We start from the raw sequence: 17,190 nt of genomic DNA, 5'->3' as shown, positions 1-17,190 counted from the left end.
CTGTAGAACTCCTCACACTGTTGTACTGTGAAAGTCATTGAATACTTCCCTCGCCTGGCACAGCTTGAGGTAGTATATAGTAGAATTCTGTATAGCTATCACTTTAACTGGCACGCTCTGTACAATTCAGGGCCCAAACTGCAGGTGCCCCCTTTAACCTTGAACTCTTCAGGGTCCACTGACTATGTACCCCCTCTGAAGCTTCAGGGTCCTCAACCTAGGTACCCCCTTTACAGCTAGCTGACACTGAATCCCAGAATCTCTTCCGGAGTGGTCCCCTCTAACTTCAGGCAGACCCCCAGGGGCAATCCTCAGTACTTACAACATGTGTAGACTTTCCTGGGACTGGACCCCTCTCGCTCTCCGCAGGCTCTCGGCACACCGAATCCCCTCAGCTCAACTCAGCACTCCCTGGACACTCAGGCGACACCGTGAGACATCCGCCTTCCTCAGACAGGAGGAGAGACAGCCGCACTCTCCTTCCTGGGACTCTGCTCCCGCCAAAGACACCGTGCCACGCACTTCCCCCCCAAACGTATACCTACTCCCAGAATCCTTTGCAGCATAATCTGCCTTCTGGGCTGTTAGGCAGACAAGGTCCACTATTCATTTACCTAGCACCTACCTGTAGGGTGCTACATATTGTTTTGGATTAAATTCTACACTGTGACAGATGTGCATTTAGCACTGGAGGTACCCTGTGACAGATGTTGATGGGACAATGGTACCCTTCAAATGCTGTTGATGGGGCACTGGTGCACTGTGACAGATGTGCATGGGGCTCTAGTGGTACTCTGTGACAGATGTTAATAGCACGATAGTACACTGTTACAGATGTTGGTGGGGCACTGGTGCACTGTAACAGTTGTTGCTGGGACAATGGTACACTATGACAGATGTTGATGGGGCACTGGTGCACTGTGACAGATGTGCATGGAGCACTGTGGTACCCTGCGACAAATGCTGATGGGACAATGGTACACTGTGACAGATGTTGATGGGGCACTGGTGGTACACTGTGACAGATGTTGATGGCTCACTGGTACACTGTGACAGATGTAGATGGGGCACTGGTACACTATGACAGATGTTAATGGGGCATTGGGGCACTGTTATAGATGTGCATGGAGCACTGTTGTATCCTGTGATAGATGTTGATGGGACAATGGTACACTGTGACAGATATTGATGGGGCACTGGTGGTGCACTGTGACAGATGTTGATGGCACACTTGTACACTATGACAGCTATAGATGGGATAATGGTATACTGTGACAGATGTTGATGGGACATAACTATTATATTCTTTCTATTTTATTCTATTGCTTTTCTATTCTATTCTTTTCTATTTAAATTCATTCTATTTGAAATTCAAATTTTGGAAGATAGTTATAATATAACCATCTTAAGAAATTCAAATTTTGAATAAAATTAATTTGAATTGAAAAGATTAGAAAAGAATAGAATAAAAAAAACATAGAATAGAAAATAGGAGAATAGAATAGAAAATAATAGAATAGAAAAACAATAGAACAGAATAGAATAAAATAGCAGGAATTTATAACCATCTTCAGAAATTCAAATTTCAAATAGAATAAATTAGAATTTAAATAGAAAAGATTAGAATGGAATAGAAAAAATAGAATAGAAAATAAGAGCATAGAATAAAAAAATCAATAGAACAGAATAGAATAAAATAAAATAAAATGGAAAGAATATAATGGTTATATTCTTTCTATTTTATTCTATTCCATATGAATGGTTTTTCAATTCATTTCTATTCTATTCTCCTATTTTCTATTCTATTATTTTCTATTTGAATTCATTCTATTCGAAATTCGACCTTCTGAAGATGGTTATATTCTTTATATTTTATTCTTTTCTATTTTTTCTATTCTATTCTATTATCTTATTTTCTATTCTATTATTTTCTATTATTTTGGATTCCATTGTTTTGGATCTATTCTATTTAAATTCGAAGTTAGAAGACATCATATTTTATTCTAATAAATTCTATTATATTCTTTACTATTCTTTCATTTTTATTCTATTGCTTTATTTTATATTCTATTTTATTGTATTATTTTTTAGAAAATCAATTTCAAATTTAAGTCGAATTTGATTCAAAATTGTTTTTGAATTCGAAACAAATTTCGTCCGAATTTCAGTTCCTTATTTTGGATTCATTTAAATTCATTACTATTGTGTGTCGGTAATTCGGATACTTTCCAATTTCTGAATAACAGAAATTCGTATGAATTTTGATTCGGAACAAAATGAACTGCACATGTCTAATATCATAACAAGTGATGAGTAATAAATTAAGGTAGTTGTTAGAAGATAATATGACCATGGCATCCTGGACTAAGCTCTGCTTTGATATACCTAATACAAAATAGACACAAAGACGGAGACACAATATCAAGAATGTCCAGAGTTTCTTAGTTCTTAAAAACAAAACAATTTATTTTCCATTAAAAGTATGCACAAGCCTATAGATCACAAGAAATTGTTTAGGCAAAACTGACCCTAGGTTCACACTTGTGCAGGTTTGCAGCCCATGTTTGCGTGGGTACAGCAGCCCATTCTTTTTAATAGACTGCTGTGCCTGAGTTTTCCCCCCAAAAAAGGTGCTATTCTTTAAAAATGTGGTTACCCACAAACATGGGTTGAGATTATGATTATTATAAAGGATTTATATACTGCCGACAGTTTACACAGCGCTTTACAATATAAAAGGGAGACAATACAGTTACAATACAATAAAATACAAGAGGATTAAGAGAGCACTGCTCAGAGGAGCTTACAATCTAATAGGGTTAGGCAGGTGGTACAAAAGGTTGTAACTGTGGGGAATGAGCTGATGAAAGAGGTAAAAGATTAGTTGGAGGAGTGATAGGCTCTGAAGAGATGAGTTTTCAGGGATTGCTTGAAGGCAGCTACAGTAGGAGATAGCCGGAGAGGTTGAGGTAGTGCATTCCAGAGGATGGGAGAGGCTCTGGAGAAATCCTGGAGATGAGCATGGGAGGAGACGACAAGGGAGCTTGAGAGTAGGAGGTCTTGAGAGGAGCGGAAAGGACGTTTGGGTGATATTTGGAGACAAGATTGGTGATGTAGCTTGGGGCAGAGTTGTGAATGGCTTTGTATGTTGTGGTTAGTATTTTGAATTTATTTGCTGAGCGATCGGGAGCCAGTATAGGGATTGGCGGAGAGAAGTGGCAGACACTGAGCGGTTGGTAAGGTGGATAAGCCTGGCAGCAGCTTTTATGATAGAGGTAGGCCTATGAGAAGCAAGTTGCACTACTCAAAGCGAAAGATAACATGGGAGTGAATGAGTAGCTTGGTGGTTTCAATTATAAAAAAGGGGCACATTTTAGAGATGTTATGGAGGTGAAGTCTACAAGATTTTGACAATGATTGGATTTGGGGCTGAAAGGACAGGTCAGAGTCTAGGATTACACCTAGTATTCTGGCATGAGGGGAGGGATTGATTGCTGCATTACTGATTTTGATGGAAAAGTAATGGAGGGAGGCACGGGTGGGGGGAATTTTACCAGCTTGGTTTTAGAGAGATTTAGTTTAAGGAAGTGGTGCAACATCCATGTTGATATGTCAGTTAGTAAGTTAGTAATGTGAGAGAAGACTGAAGGAGTGAGGTGAGGAGTAGACAGATAGATGTGGGTGTCATCGGCGTAGAGATAGTATTGGAAGTTGTGGGCAGTTATCAAGTTTCCAAGGGAGGAGGTGTAGATATAGAAGAAAAGGGGACCAAGAACAGAGCCTTGGGGGACCCCCACAGAAAGGGGAAATAGAGAGGAGGAGTCAGAGTTGTAGGTAACACTGAAGGAGCACTGTGATATGTAGGAGAACTAGGATTGAGATGTGTGGGGGTGACATTAGGAATTTATGGCAGCCCCATGCATCTCTAACAAGCATCAAGTTTTGGCTGCAGGTGGTTGAGGATGCGGGAACAGCTGCATTTCCCACACCCACAACCACCCTGCACAGTGTGAACCTAGCCCGAACCACTGTTTTAAATCAGCTAAATACATTCCAGGTGTATCAAAACAAAAGGTGTGTTGAAAGTCTTAGTGTCCATTCACACTACCGCGACTTGTCAGGCGACTTGTCAGACTGACAAGTCGCGGTCCATGCAGTGCTACAGGACACGTTCTAATAGGAGCGACACAAGTCGCTCCGACTTAGAAAAAGGGTCCTGTACTACTTCGGGGCGACCTCGGAGCGACTTGCATAGACATTCATTATATGAAGTCCGTGCAAGTCGTGCCAAAGTCGCGGTGCACGCGACTTCACAGGTCACCCTCAAAGTCGGAGCGACCTAGCGTGAACCGAGACTTAATGTTCTTTTTCTTTAGAATGCAGTCACATGTTAATTAGAAAAACATCATGCTAGCATACTGCAGAGAAGGACCCTTGATCTCCATGAGGAAGCAGTGGCCACAGTGCAGAGGTCTGGCACTTCCTGCTGAGTCAAAGCTAGAGATTTCCAATCAGCAGGAAGCATGAGCTTTGCTAATTGCTGAGCTTTAGATCTGACTCAGCAGAAAGTGTGTTGGTCCTCTGCAGAGCGACCACTATTTCCACATACATAGCAATGGCCCTTCTCTGGTGCATGCTGGCATGCGTCAGGCTTTTCTACTGCTTTCCCAAGAAAAAAAAAAAATGTAGGACTCTGCATACCTTTTTATTTGATACACCTGGATATACCTATTTAGCTGTTTTATGCTGAATATTTAACTGGGTTTTTAAGGACAGCTGCATCTTTAAATCAAAATTTGCTAATCACCCACTCAACCTCAATTGGAGTGTAGGGTTACCTTCACACCAGAGTGCCGGTGCAAATTGTAGCTGCAGAAATCTTTTGTTTACAGCTGCAGATGAGAGTGGCTAGGTACAGTCGCTGGCCCCCTTTACATATTGAGAGGTCGCTGGCAGCCGTAGCTATTCATGGCTCTCTGCACAGCCATTTAATACTTGCGGTGATTGTTGCTGTACGAGCTTGCTGGACAATCATTAGGAAACATGCAGATTAATGATCTGGGGATTTCACTCTTTTAGGCATGCCCTAGAAACCCTAAATTGTTGATTTACTTAAATTGGAGAGCACAAAATACAGTGCAGCTCTGCATAGAAACCAATCAGCTTCCAGTTTTTTTGTCAAAGCTCAATTGAACAAGCTAAAGTTAGAAGTTTATTGGCTACCATGCACAGCTTCACTTTCCAGCTTAAGTAAATAAACCCCATTGTTTTACACGTCTATACCAACCCTACAAGATGTTGTTTAGGCTCTATTCACACTTGTACAAAGTTGCATGGCTTTGGAGTGCAACTTTGATGTAACTTTGACGCAGCTTTGGATGTAACTTGTTTTCCCTCTGCTAAGTTGGACCCACTGTTGCATGTAAAATATTCAGGTAGGACTTTAATCAACTTTTGAGGGTTAACAATAAAGTCTATGGCCCTTAAGTTGCATGTAAGTTAAACCGAAGTAGTGCATTAATTACTTTGCAGTCGCTGCGACTTTAGGTTGCACATATATGAATAGTTATCACAGGAAAAGATGGGGTATGACTTGTCATGCGACTTTAGACATCAAGTTGCACAAGTGTGAATTGGATCTTAAACACAGATAAACCGTGGGGGTATATCTATGGTACAGCTGCTTCTAAGGTAACTGGGGCTAAGCAGGTTAATTAGAAACATTTGACTTTTGGTAAAAAATAAACTCATTGATTTTGCCTGGCATAGCGAACAGCCCTAAAAATTAAAAAGTATCACTTGACTCCCCTGCAGCTGGCCATCACTTTGTTACACAGCTTCTAGTGATCAAGACACTGCCACGTACCCATGGACAGATAGTCTCCAAGCTATTTGTCATTTTTCCAGACAGTGATTTTTTGTTCTGGTTTGGCCCGATGGAACCATTCATACCACGACCCATCATAGATAGAAGTATCTTCCTTGCCCAGAATGTAGGAAGCTAAAGCCAACTGACAGGCTGTTACACCACGCCGACAAGTAATTGTCAGGGGCTTCTTCAGATCTATTCCCATATCCTGGAAAAGGCGCTGCATCTCATCAGGTGACTTCTCAAATCCTTCTTCTGTCAAAAAACTGGTGAACGGGAGGTTTAAGGAGCCGGGGATGTGTCCAGGGAATATTTCTGTAAATTTAACAAAACAAATTATTAGAAATGTGAACAAAATGAAAAAAACTGTAATAACGTAGTCTTATCCTAAATATTTTTTTTTTTCATTTACATTGATACATGGACCATCAAAGGCTAAGTTTATCACAGTTCTGCATTTTGTATTAGAACTAGTATTTAACAATGTCTCCCGCCCACATCTCTGGACAATGTGGCTCTAATAAAGTGGCAATAAATCCAAAAATAAACATTTATTTCTTTTCCAGGCACATCATGGCAGCATACAATGGGTTGTGGCTCTGCCCCCATAACCTGATAGAACTGGTTAACTATAAATCAAAGACAGACCCGGCTCACAATATCCTTCTTTTCATCCTCACCTGTTCAGAACTGGAGTCGAGAGCTATCCCTTACCGTTTGTCGTTCCAGCTAGGTTCATCCTCTCCTGGGTTAAGATCCTTTCTGTACAGCCTCTAAATGAGCTATATGGTTGGAGTCTCATTCTGGTGGTCTTGGGGCATAGTTCAGCCTCTGCTCTGTGGAAGTCCTTCCTATACAGGCCTCTAAATGATCTATATGGTTAGAGCCACATTCTGGTGGTGTAGGCCTATCAAAGAAAGCTCTTAAACAAGTGAAGGTGTTTTCTCTTTGCTTTCCATATGCTTTTCACTTCTTTTCAAATGCTTTTTGCTTCTTTTCTCTGTTTGTAAGTGCTTTCCTAAATTCCTACACCTGTGTGTGTTGTGGGCATTTACCATTTCCAAATGGCTGCAGCAGTGCCAGTACACTGAGCATGAAAGGCATATAGTGACTCCTGGCTTGCCCTTTTCCAAAATGGCGATCTGAGCATGCTCAGGCACTGACATCATCAATGAACAAGGGTACCAGTTTAAATTAGTTTAAGGCATTTGTGGGCAACAAATGGTAGTGTTCTCAACTCATGCATGCTGAATGCTTATGTGGTCATTGTTTGCAGGTATGTTTTCCCTTTTTATGGCATTCACCTGAGCTTTTCCTATCTCCTTCTCTGTGTTGCTCTGGGATCACTCTGTTCTTTATGGCATTCACCTGAGCTCTTCCTATCTCCTTCTCAATGCTTGCTGTGGAATCACTGTGTCATGTTGTTTTTCATTTCGGTCTGCTGCTTTGCTCGGTTTCTAAGACAAATGCTGCACAGGAAGACCACCCATTGCTTGTAAGGTGAAGGGATTAGGTAAGCAGTGAAGATATTGAGAAAAAGGGAGCCAATATCTCCAGCTCTGTAAGGACCTCTAGATGGAGAGAGCCCCCTAAAGGTCAAGACAAGTCACAATCCAAGAACAGACATCCAGGCAATGTGGATCAAAGTCATCATCTCACCTCTCATTATCACTACTCCATGTCTACAAAACACCTAAAGTTTCCACCTCATCCCTTTAAACCCTAATACATATGAATTTCACAAGTTCTGAGGCTAATTTAATGCAGATAAGGCACCAATTGAATTTAATTATCACCTTAATCAGCCACAGAACCCATGTAATTAATATGTGTTCAGTTTTAAAAGGATGGGGTGGCAACCCTACAAACACCACAGGTTACCACTTACCAGCCCTAATAATTACTGCGTTTTTGGTGGAAAGTCATTGCCTGGTAAGCCAGTATGTGAAGTCTTCCTGGAGCAAGTGGCATACAGCCCTGCAAGGACCTTAAGATGGAGGGATCCCTCTAAAGACCAGAACAGTCGCAATTTAGGCGCAGGCATCCAGACAACGTTGATCAAGGTCATCATCTGGCCTCTCATTTTTTTTTTGCTCTTTGTCTTCAAACACCACAAGTTACCAGCCCAAATGGTTGCTGTGTTTGTGGTGGAAAGTTATTGCCTGACAAGCTAGTATGTCAAGTCCGCTTGTAGGAAGCAGCAACTGACAAAGAAGGGGTTGTCAGAAAAGCAGCGGTCTTGATTAAAGAATTGGCAAAGGAGTCGATACATGAAGCCTGTACTCCTCAGTTGGTGGCTGAATTGCCCAGCACTTCCAACCAGAGCCAGTAGGTGATGCCCAAATTGGAAAGCTTTTCAGAGGATGAAGATATTAAAGGGGCCGAAGGCTTTGACGTTTGCCCAATAGAGCCTTTTGCAAGGGCAGTTAAGGATGCAATAGCCTGGGGTGAAGTGGAGGAAACTCTCCACAAGGTTAGAAAGGACTGGAGAAGTTAATCCAGGAAGAATGGCAGGGGCCAGAGAAAAAGACCTGTATAAACAGGGTGTGAAAACTGTAATCCCTGAAAGAGGCAAAGGTCAACCTGCTGCTGTCTCCTTCGATGATGAATGCATCATTATTGTGACTGGCAAGACACATCACCTTGCAGTTATGTTCAAGGACACTCTAGTCTGAAAATTAGATCTAGATCAGAAGTGCTCCAACATACTGTAGCATCTGCAGGTGCCTGCAGACCAGCAATAAAATTTTCAGCGTTAGGCAGAGCAATATCGAGTTGGATGGGTATTATTAAAGAAACCCTTCTGGAGGAAGTGGGGATAGACAAGGAGGTAACAACTTTGTAAGAGCTGAAATTGGTGGGAGACTCTAGATGCATCAGTAGAAGTTCTTCAAGAGTGATGTTGCCCCCGTCAAGGAGGGCATTATGGCTAAAGCCATGGTCGACGGATCCCACCTTAACATCAAACTAGTGCAAGATACCAGACAATGGCTCCAATCTATTTAGGAGTAGATTGGATACAGCCATCTCAAGGGTGACCACTGGTAGGTCAGGGCAGATATCCTCTGACAAAAGTTAGAAAGATCCAGCATATAGGTGGCTTCCCCCGGGTAGATATGAGGAGGGAAAATTCTTCAGACCAGGGAGTGCCTGTGGGAGTCAGATGAGGCTCTGCGCACATATGATGATATTGTTTTCATATAATATTCAGGATCAGTGAGCCATATCAGCTATATAGGTTTGACATTGGTGGAAGTTTAAGGGATGTCCACCTTACGATCTCTTCCAGCCAGCAAGGCTACCGGATTTGATGTAAAAGTAAAAAGCCTGGTTAAAAAAAAAAAAAATCAAAATCGGGCGATCTGTGCCCAGTGATAAACTTGAAAAAACTCAACAAGCATAGAAAGTTGGAGACATCCAATCCTTTCTATTATTAACACATATTGATACATTTTGCGACATTGAACATCACAAAAGTTTGGAACCGAATAACGAACACTGTTGAAGTCTATGGTACCTGAACTGGAAAAATAAAAAGTGCCCATTTTGAAGGCTTATATGCAAGTAATTGGGCATACAATGGTTATGGGTGTCTGGGTATTGCCTTGGGGACATGTATCAATGAAAAAAAACGTTTGTAAAAAAACATCATTTTTAGATGAACAGTGAATTACTGATGCTTAAAATGAAAGCATCAAAATAAGAGATAACAATAAAAATGAAAAATTCCTTAAATATAGTACTAGGGGGGTCTCCTTAGTTTGCCTGTAAAGTGGCACATCTGTACCGTGACTAGAAGCTGCTGCAGCAATAATAAAATGTAAAAGCCCAAAAAATTACATTTTCCCTGCAAGCTTCCTTTATTTTGGAAATAACAGTTTGGAGAGCCAGTCTGTATGATGAGGCCACAATGTAGTGCACTGGGAACAAGATTAGACATTTTTTAGATAAATTCTGTGTCTCTTTCACAGACTTTGGATAGAAGTAACAGCTGCGGAAAAATTGGACTTTGGGTGTCGAAGGTGCCTTCACACCGTAACTCTATAGAGGTACTCTTGATGAAAGCAAGTCAAAAATTTAAATGATATGCACCTGTCAAACAGGTGCAGAAAATTTGGTCTTTGGGTGTCCATGGTGTCTTCACATCGTAACTCTATAGAAGTACTCTTGAAAAAATTGGCTTTGCTGCCAAAAATTTAAATGATATGCACCTCTCAAACAGTTGCTGAAAAATTGGTCTTTGGGTGTTCATGGTACCTTCACACTGTAACCCTATAGAGATACTCTTGATGAAAGCAAGAATTGACCTTGAAATGATATGCACATACAAACAGGTACAAAAAAATTGGTCTTTCGGTGTTAATTGTGCCCATGAAACCCTACACAAAAACAATTCTTCCAGATAAAATCAACACCCACAAAGGTAGGCAGCCTAGAAGTCTTGCAGAGATTTTACATCCCAAAAACACTTAATCAGTGACATCGGCATCAGGGGCTTGAATGCTGCTGCAAATCCTAATAAATGTCAGCCAGTCTACGGAGTCTGTGGACAGACGCACACTTCCTTTGGGTGTTTTTCCTTTTCTGTGTCCTTTATTCTAGATGGCCTTCCTTTCCAAGATGGCCACGTCTGTGTTTTTACCCATGTAGTGCAACCCCCTATGGTCAGGAGGGCAGAGCTGACCAAATGTATGCTGACATGAGTTTTACAACTTCTCTGGGATGCATGTCTGAGGTCTGTACACAGCCATGCAGGCAGCTACCTGTCAATGATTTTAACAGGATTCTTCCATGTCCCTGCACAGAATACATGTGCATCCTGGGTGGCTGAAGATGAACTTTTGCAACATTACAAGCATGTGAATGAGGCCTAAGAGACATAGAAAATAAAACTGGTAAACATTAACCTCTTGCTGACCACATAATGCATATGTGCAGTGGCAAAGAAGGTGGTCTTTAATGGCCACACACAACACATATGTGCCTATGGCCGGCAGAGGTTTCTGTGCTGAGAGCGATCTCACTGTGTGCACCCAGCACGGTAATCAAGCTGTCAAAGACACCTCCAGGTTCCTAGTAATGATCAGGAGCCAAATAAACCAGCTCTCGATCATGTGACCACTTTTTTTGGTTTTAAAAAAAAAAACATATTTATATATTTAATATTAAAAAAAAAAATACTTTGTTACTGTACATTTTATCCTGTACTGTGATGCAGAACATAAATATACACTACATAAAAATACAGATCCAATACAGTTCCTCTTACCATCATGTTAAGCATGCAACCATTTTACCCATAAGCAGTTTGCGGCCACTGAGATACCACCAAAATACTAAGCAGGGCAATGTAAGATATGCAGTGCAGTTAAACCTCTGCCTTTCTTGTCCTACAAGGCGCCATAACAAAAATAAACTGTTCAAAACATTTCTACAAGCAAAGTGTGTGATGGGGGAATAGGAAGGAGGGAAAGGGGAAAAAGTTTACAGGCCCGAAGCCTTACTGAAGGATAAGGACACATAAGGCAGAGTGGAGAAAGGGGAACTTTTCTCATACATCCTCTTCCTCATTAAAGTCCATAAGGCTATAGTCTCTGTGGTCGACTGTGGACCATCTTACGACAGTCCTCAAAGGACATTCTCTCCCCCTGGCGCTTTCTGGCGCACCACAAAACATCCTTAAAGCTACACACCATCTGCCAGGTGCAATCAATGTCCTATTGTGAAAATGCATTACAAAAGAGTCTGTGCAACACCCCAATGTGGCTAATTGCGGTTTGTGTTACAAAGTCTTTGAGCTTTGACTCCAGGGCACTCAACAGGTTATGAGCAAAGGGCCGCTACCAGAAGACATGGAAAGCAGTTTCTTCATGGGTGATGCAAAAGGGGCAGTGTCTGTATCAGCTATGGTTTCTGGCTTGCATGAATATCCTCAAAGGCAAACTTTAGATTGCTATCTGCCAGATCTTTGTGCCAGTTGGTCAGTCTATGTCTCCAGACCAACTTGCAAGTGGCTAGAGGTAGGCCCAGAACATACTCCAGAGTGTCCTTGTCTCTAATCAACCTGCAGTAAGTTTCTACGAATCAGGCTTGCTCCATGACAGCCAATCACAGTCCTTCCTGCCCTGCAGCTGTCAATACCTAGGTAAAGGAACACCTGGGTTGGATGGTAAAGGGTTAAAGGAAAAGTGTTAAATAGTCAAAATAAATATTCTGGATTACACTGGAGGGTGAACTTTAGACTCTCTATCAGGCATTTGCTTTGTTTTTAGAAAGGGCGTGTAGTTCTGAAGACTAGAACTAACCCTAGAAGTAGTAGCTCACAAAAATCCACATTGTGCAAAAATAATTTAACTCATGCTTTTCTTTGAACACGCAGGAGTGTGAGCACAAGGACTTTGATTCTCTTCTTTTCCTTTTTTCCTCTTTATCTATTTACAAGGACTTTTTTTTCCACACAGGTATACAGTAAAAGTTGTATTGGTGGATGGGCTTATATATGATTTTATGAAGTGAATAATCTACAGCTTCCCGGACAGTAAAAAAAAAATCATTAAAATACAATATAAAGTGTATATATGCACTGCTCAAAAAAATGAAAGGAACACTTTTTAATCAGAGTATATCATCAAGTTAATTAAACTTCTGGGATTTTGATCTGGTTAGTTAAGTAGCAGAGGGGTTGTTAATCAGTTTCAGCTGGTTTGATGTTATTAAAATTAACAACAGGTACACTAGATGGGAAACAATGAGGCAACCTCCAAAACAGGAATGGTTTTACAGATGACACTGACATTTTTTCCTTTACTCATCTTTTTCTGATTGTTTTTCACTAGTTTAGTATTTGGCTAGGGTAATTCTGACTACTTGTAGCATGAGTTGATCCTAGACCCTATAGAGGTTGCACAGGCAGTCCAACTCCTGCAGGATGGCACACAATCTGTGCTATTGCCAGTAGATTTGCGGTGTCCCCCTGCACAGTCTCAAGAGCATGGATGGGATTCCAGGAGACAGGCAGTTACACTAGGAGAGCTGGACAGGGCTGTAGAAGGTCCTTAACCCATCAGCAGGACCGGTATCTGCTCCTTTGTGCAAGGAGGAACAGGATGAGCACTACCAGAGCCCAAAAAAACTACCTCCAGCAGTGGTGGTCTGAGGGCCCAATGACCTCTAGTGGGCCCTGTGCTCACTGCCTGGCACTGCAGAGGACAATTGGCATTTGCCATAAAACACCAGAATAAGCAGGTCTGTTATTGACACCCTGTGCTTTTCACAGATGAGAACAGATTCACCCTGAGCACATGTGACAGACGTAAAAAGGTCTGAAGAAGCTGTGATAAAGGTTATGCTGCCTGTAACATAATTAGCATGACCAGTTTGGTGGTGGGTCAGTGATGGTCTGGGGTGGCCTATCCATGGAGGGATGTTCAGACCTCTACAGGCTAGACAATGGCACCCCTACTGCCATTAGGTATCTGGATAAAATCCTTGGACCCATTGTCAGACCCTATGCTGGTGCAGTGGGTCCTGGGTTCCTCTTGGTGCACGACAATGCCTGGCCTCATGTGGTGAGAATAGAACACCTCTGGGACATTATGTATCAGTCCATCCGACGCCACCAGGTTGCACCTCAGTCTGTTCATGAGCTCAGTGATGCCCTGGTCCAGATCTGGGAGGAAATACCTCAGGAAACCATCTGTCATCTCATTAGGAGCATTCCCTGAAATTGTCAGGCATGCATAAAAGCACCCGGGGGCCATACAAACTACTGAGTACCATTTTGAGTTGCTGCAATGAAATTTCAGCAAAATGGTCTAGCCTGCTGCATCATTTTTTCACTTTGATTTTGGAGGTGTCTTTGAAATCAGAATTCTGTAGGTTGATAATTTTTATTTCCTTTAAAGGATGTGGCATCATTTTGTTCCTAACACATTACCCAGTCCATATCAGTATAGATATCCAGCATGACATTTTTCCCTATTGCGATCTGATGTGTTTTCAGAGTGTTCCTTTAATTTTGTTGAGGTCCTCTATACCTCTTATTAGTTTGGTTACCCTTCTCTGCACTTTCTATAGTTCCCCAATATTCTTTTTGTGAACTGGTGCCCAGAACTGAGCTGCATATTCCAGATGAGGTCTTACTAATGATTTGTACAGGGGTAAAATGATATCTCTCTCTCTGCTGTTCATACCTCTCTTAATACAAGAAAGGACTTTGCTCACTTTGGAAACTGCAGCTTGGCATTCCATACTATTACTAAGTTTATGATCTACCAGAACACCCAGATCCTTCTCCACTATATGATGCATGCATATTCTTAGCCCCCAAGTGCATAACTTTACATTTATCAACATTAAACCTAATTTGCCACATAGTTTCCCAATTAAACAGTGCATTGAGGTCGGCTTGTAAATTGAAGACATCCTGTAAGAACAGTATTACGCTGTATAGCTTGGTGTCATCTGAAAAGACTGAAATTGCACTTTTAATCCCAGACCCTATATGATTTATAAATATATTAAAATGTAAGTGTCCCAACACTGAACCTTGGGGTACACCAGTGTCAACCTTAGATTATTCAGAGTAAGAATCATTAACCACTACTCTTTAGACAGTTTTCTATCCATGCACAAACTGATTTTTCCGAGCCTGTAGACTTTACCTTACACATTAGCTGTGTGTGGGGAGGTGCTGCAGATCTGGACAGAGAGCACAAGTTTTCTCAAATTAACATGCAGGTAATCACCTGAATGTTCACATAATAGGTTGGCCAACTCCTGTCCTTTTTTGACATCTTAAGCACCTCCTGTCCCCTGCCCTGCTGAGACTCTATCAGCGGGGGCCGCCAGCAGACCCGGGAGAGAATGATAACAGCCTCTGCCCGGCTGAAGGCGGGCCTGTGTGGGGGAAGGGCTTCCATTGAAAGAACACTGTAATGTGAAGGGGAACTGCGATGTGAAGGGCACTGTGATGTAAAGGGGGACTGCGATGGGAAGGGGCACTTCAATACGAAGGGCACTGTGACGTAAAAGGGACTGAAATGTAAAGGGACACTGCAATATAAAGGAGAATGTAATGTGAAGTGAAACTGAGGATACGGTGGAACTGCTTTAAGAGGGGACTGTAAAGTGCAGGGGGTCCTTGATGTAAAGGGGGACTGTTGACACTAATGTAAAGGGGGTGGGGCGACTCTGTTGTTAAGGATGGTTGTAATGTGAAAGAGGGACTTAGGACACTGATGTAGAGGGTGTGAAAAAAATGTAACTGAAAATTACAAAAGTGCGCTATTACTAAACAATAAAACAATAAACATTGTCCATATGTGAAAAAATCCAAAAAACAATGCAAAAAACAATGAGGAGTCTATTCCATCTGAAGGGGAGTGTTCACAAGGTGATGCATGTAAAACGGACCAACTTGATTGGTGATAGGTGAATTAACCTCTTACCAAAACAATAATCCAGTAAAACGTGACTTAGTGCAAAAACTGAAAACTTGAAGTGACACCCAGTGATGTGAATGGGCTCTTACCACAATGGAGAGAGAATGGAACATATGCTGTGGTACCAGGGAGTCCAGTCAAACGGCCACACTTGATAAAATATCCAGAGGGATGAATGGATGGACGGAGCTTCCCGGTATCTTTTTATGGGTCTGGAGGCTTCCACAGGTAGAATTGCCAGCAGGAGGGCCACAATAAAGAAGAGGAAGGGACTTGTCTGCCACTTCCAGCAATGTCTTCTATGTAGAGGGGACTGTAATGTGAAGGGTAGGCTGAAGACACTGATGTACAGGGGGGAATGTGATGTAAAGTCTGTGTTAAAGCACAAACATGGGATTCGACCTCAGCCAGCAAAAAATTTTACTGACTGGATCACCAACAATTTTAATTCACGACCCCTAATTTAGCATATAGGCAGTGTGAAAAGGCCCTTAAAGAAGACCTAAAGGCAAAACTAGTGGAGGTTATAACCCCTTTATGCTATCTGAGTCCCGTTTGTTTTTTTTCACTTCTTGTCCCAGAGCCAAAACAGGAAGTAAATAAAATCCCTCCACAACAAGGGATTCCTTTGCTGTTATCAGGGTCATTAGAAATAGTGTTCTCTTTGAAAGATATTCCTACTTTGGTGATAACCCAAGATTTGGGATCTACTTTAATTTTTTTTTTTCTACTTTAATTTTTAATGATAATAGTAAATGGGACAAAAAGAGAGTGAATCTCCCTAATGGGGGCACAGACAGAAATAAAAACCTGACAGGTGTTCTAGTCCCTTTCCACTCTATCCAAAACTAAAAAGAAAGTTTTGCCTTTAGTTCTGCTTCAGTATAGACAAAATAGCATGCCCCAATCCACCTTACCTCCTCCTGGCTCAGGCTCTGTGCCAGTGTAACGTCCTTCAGAACGCGAGTCCACCAGCTGGAACTGTTTGCTGTTTAGATTTCTTTGAATGTCTTCAAATGTCTTTACCAGAGTAGAATTTAGCACAGCTTTATACGTCTCTGGCTGTGGTTTAATTACCTCAGATGTTACCAGATGTCCTTGCTTCTCCCAGTTCCTGAACCCTCCATTCAGAACAAACACATTCTTATGACCAAAGGCTTTAAACATCCACCAGACTCTTGCGGCATAGTAAGTGCCCACTTGATCAGCATCGTACACCACAACGTGGCTAGCATTATTGATGCCCAGATTGCCCACATATTTGGCAAAAGCAGATTCACTGGGTAGCATCACTTCATAGGGAGACGTCTGGTCTTTACATTCATCTATATCAAAGTATAATGCTCCTGGTATGTGCTTTTCTACATACTCCTCACGTCCATTCCTAATTGGTGGGTAGTAGAATGATGCATCCAGTACACGCAGAGCTGGGCCTGATTGACCCGTTTTCAGGGATCCAGCTAGCCAGTTTATTGACACCAGAGCCCGGGAGAGAAGTTGCTGAGACATGCTGGCAAGCCTGTGTAGGCAGCTGTGTGTTTTGTGCTTTTCAAAGCACACAGAATATAGGAGAGGCTAGTCATGCCACTACTGGATAATTTCCAATGGGCTGATACTCTAGCAACTCTATTTTAACTCATTTCATTGCTGGAGGAAACAGCAACACAGACAACCGTTATTGAGAAATAATGTCACGTGACATTTCAAGTACACATTTACTTTTTTTCCTGTTTTACTATTACATGCTGTACATAACACTGGTACACATTTAGAGTCGTTTCACACTGGGGCGACACGACTCCTTACTACTTCGGGGGCGACTTGTGCATTACCATGCACCACGACTTCGGAGCGACTTGCAGGGACTTCACATAATGG

General features: G+C 41.8%; 1 protein-coding gene across 1 annotated transcript; it reads right to left on the bottom strand.

Annotated features, from left to right (window-relative positions):
* Positions 1 to 5,824: 5,824 nt before the first annotated feature.
* On the bottom strand, positions 5,825 to 16,878 carry LOC309562273 (thiosulfate sulfurtransferase-like). Its single transcript, XM_082266395.1, has 2 exons — positions 16,230 to 16,878; positions 5,825 to 6,184 (listed from the first exon to the last, which is right to left on the bottom strand). Exons 1-2 carry the CDS (start codon positions 16,819 to 16,821, stop codon positions 5,889 to 5,891), a joined length of 888 nt encoding a protein of 295 aa, XP_082122521.1. The 5' UTR covers positions 16,822 to 16,878; the 3' UTR covers positions 5,825 to 5,888.
* Between the last annotated feature and the right edge of the window lie 312 nt (positions 16,879 to 17,190).

Source organism: Pelophylax lessonae (assembly GCF_965119305.1).
Source record: "Pelophylax lessonae genome assembly, chromosome: 8".
Lineage (NCBI taxonomy): Eukaryota > Metazoa > Chordata > Amphibia > Anura > Ranidae > Pelophylax > Pelophylax lessonae.
Note: the sequence above shows the minus strand (reverse complement) of the source record. Positions and strands in the feature narration are given on the sequence as shown.

Bases quoted from the DNA above. Each gene is read 5' to 3' on its own strand.
- LOC309562273 (XM_082266395.1), bottom strand. From the start codon at position 16,821: ATGTCTCAGCAACTTCTCTCCCGGGCTCTGGTGTCAATAAACTGGCTA. The intron at 6,185-16,229 runs GTAAGGTGGATT...TTAAATTTACAG, and splicing joins AGAGCCTGAGCCAGGAGGAG to AAATATTCCCTGGACACATC.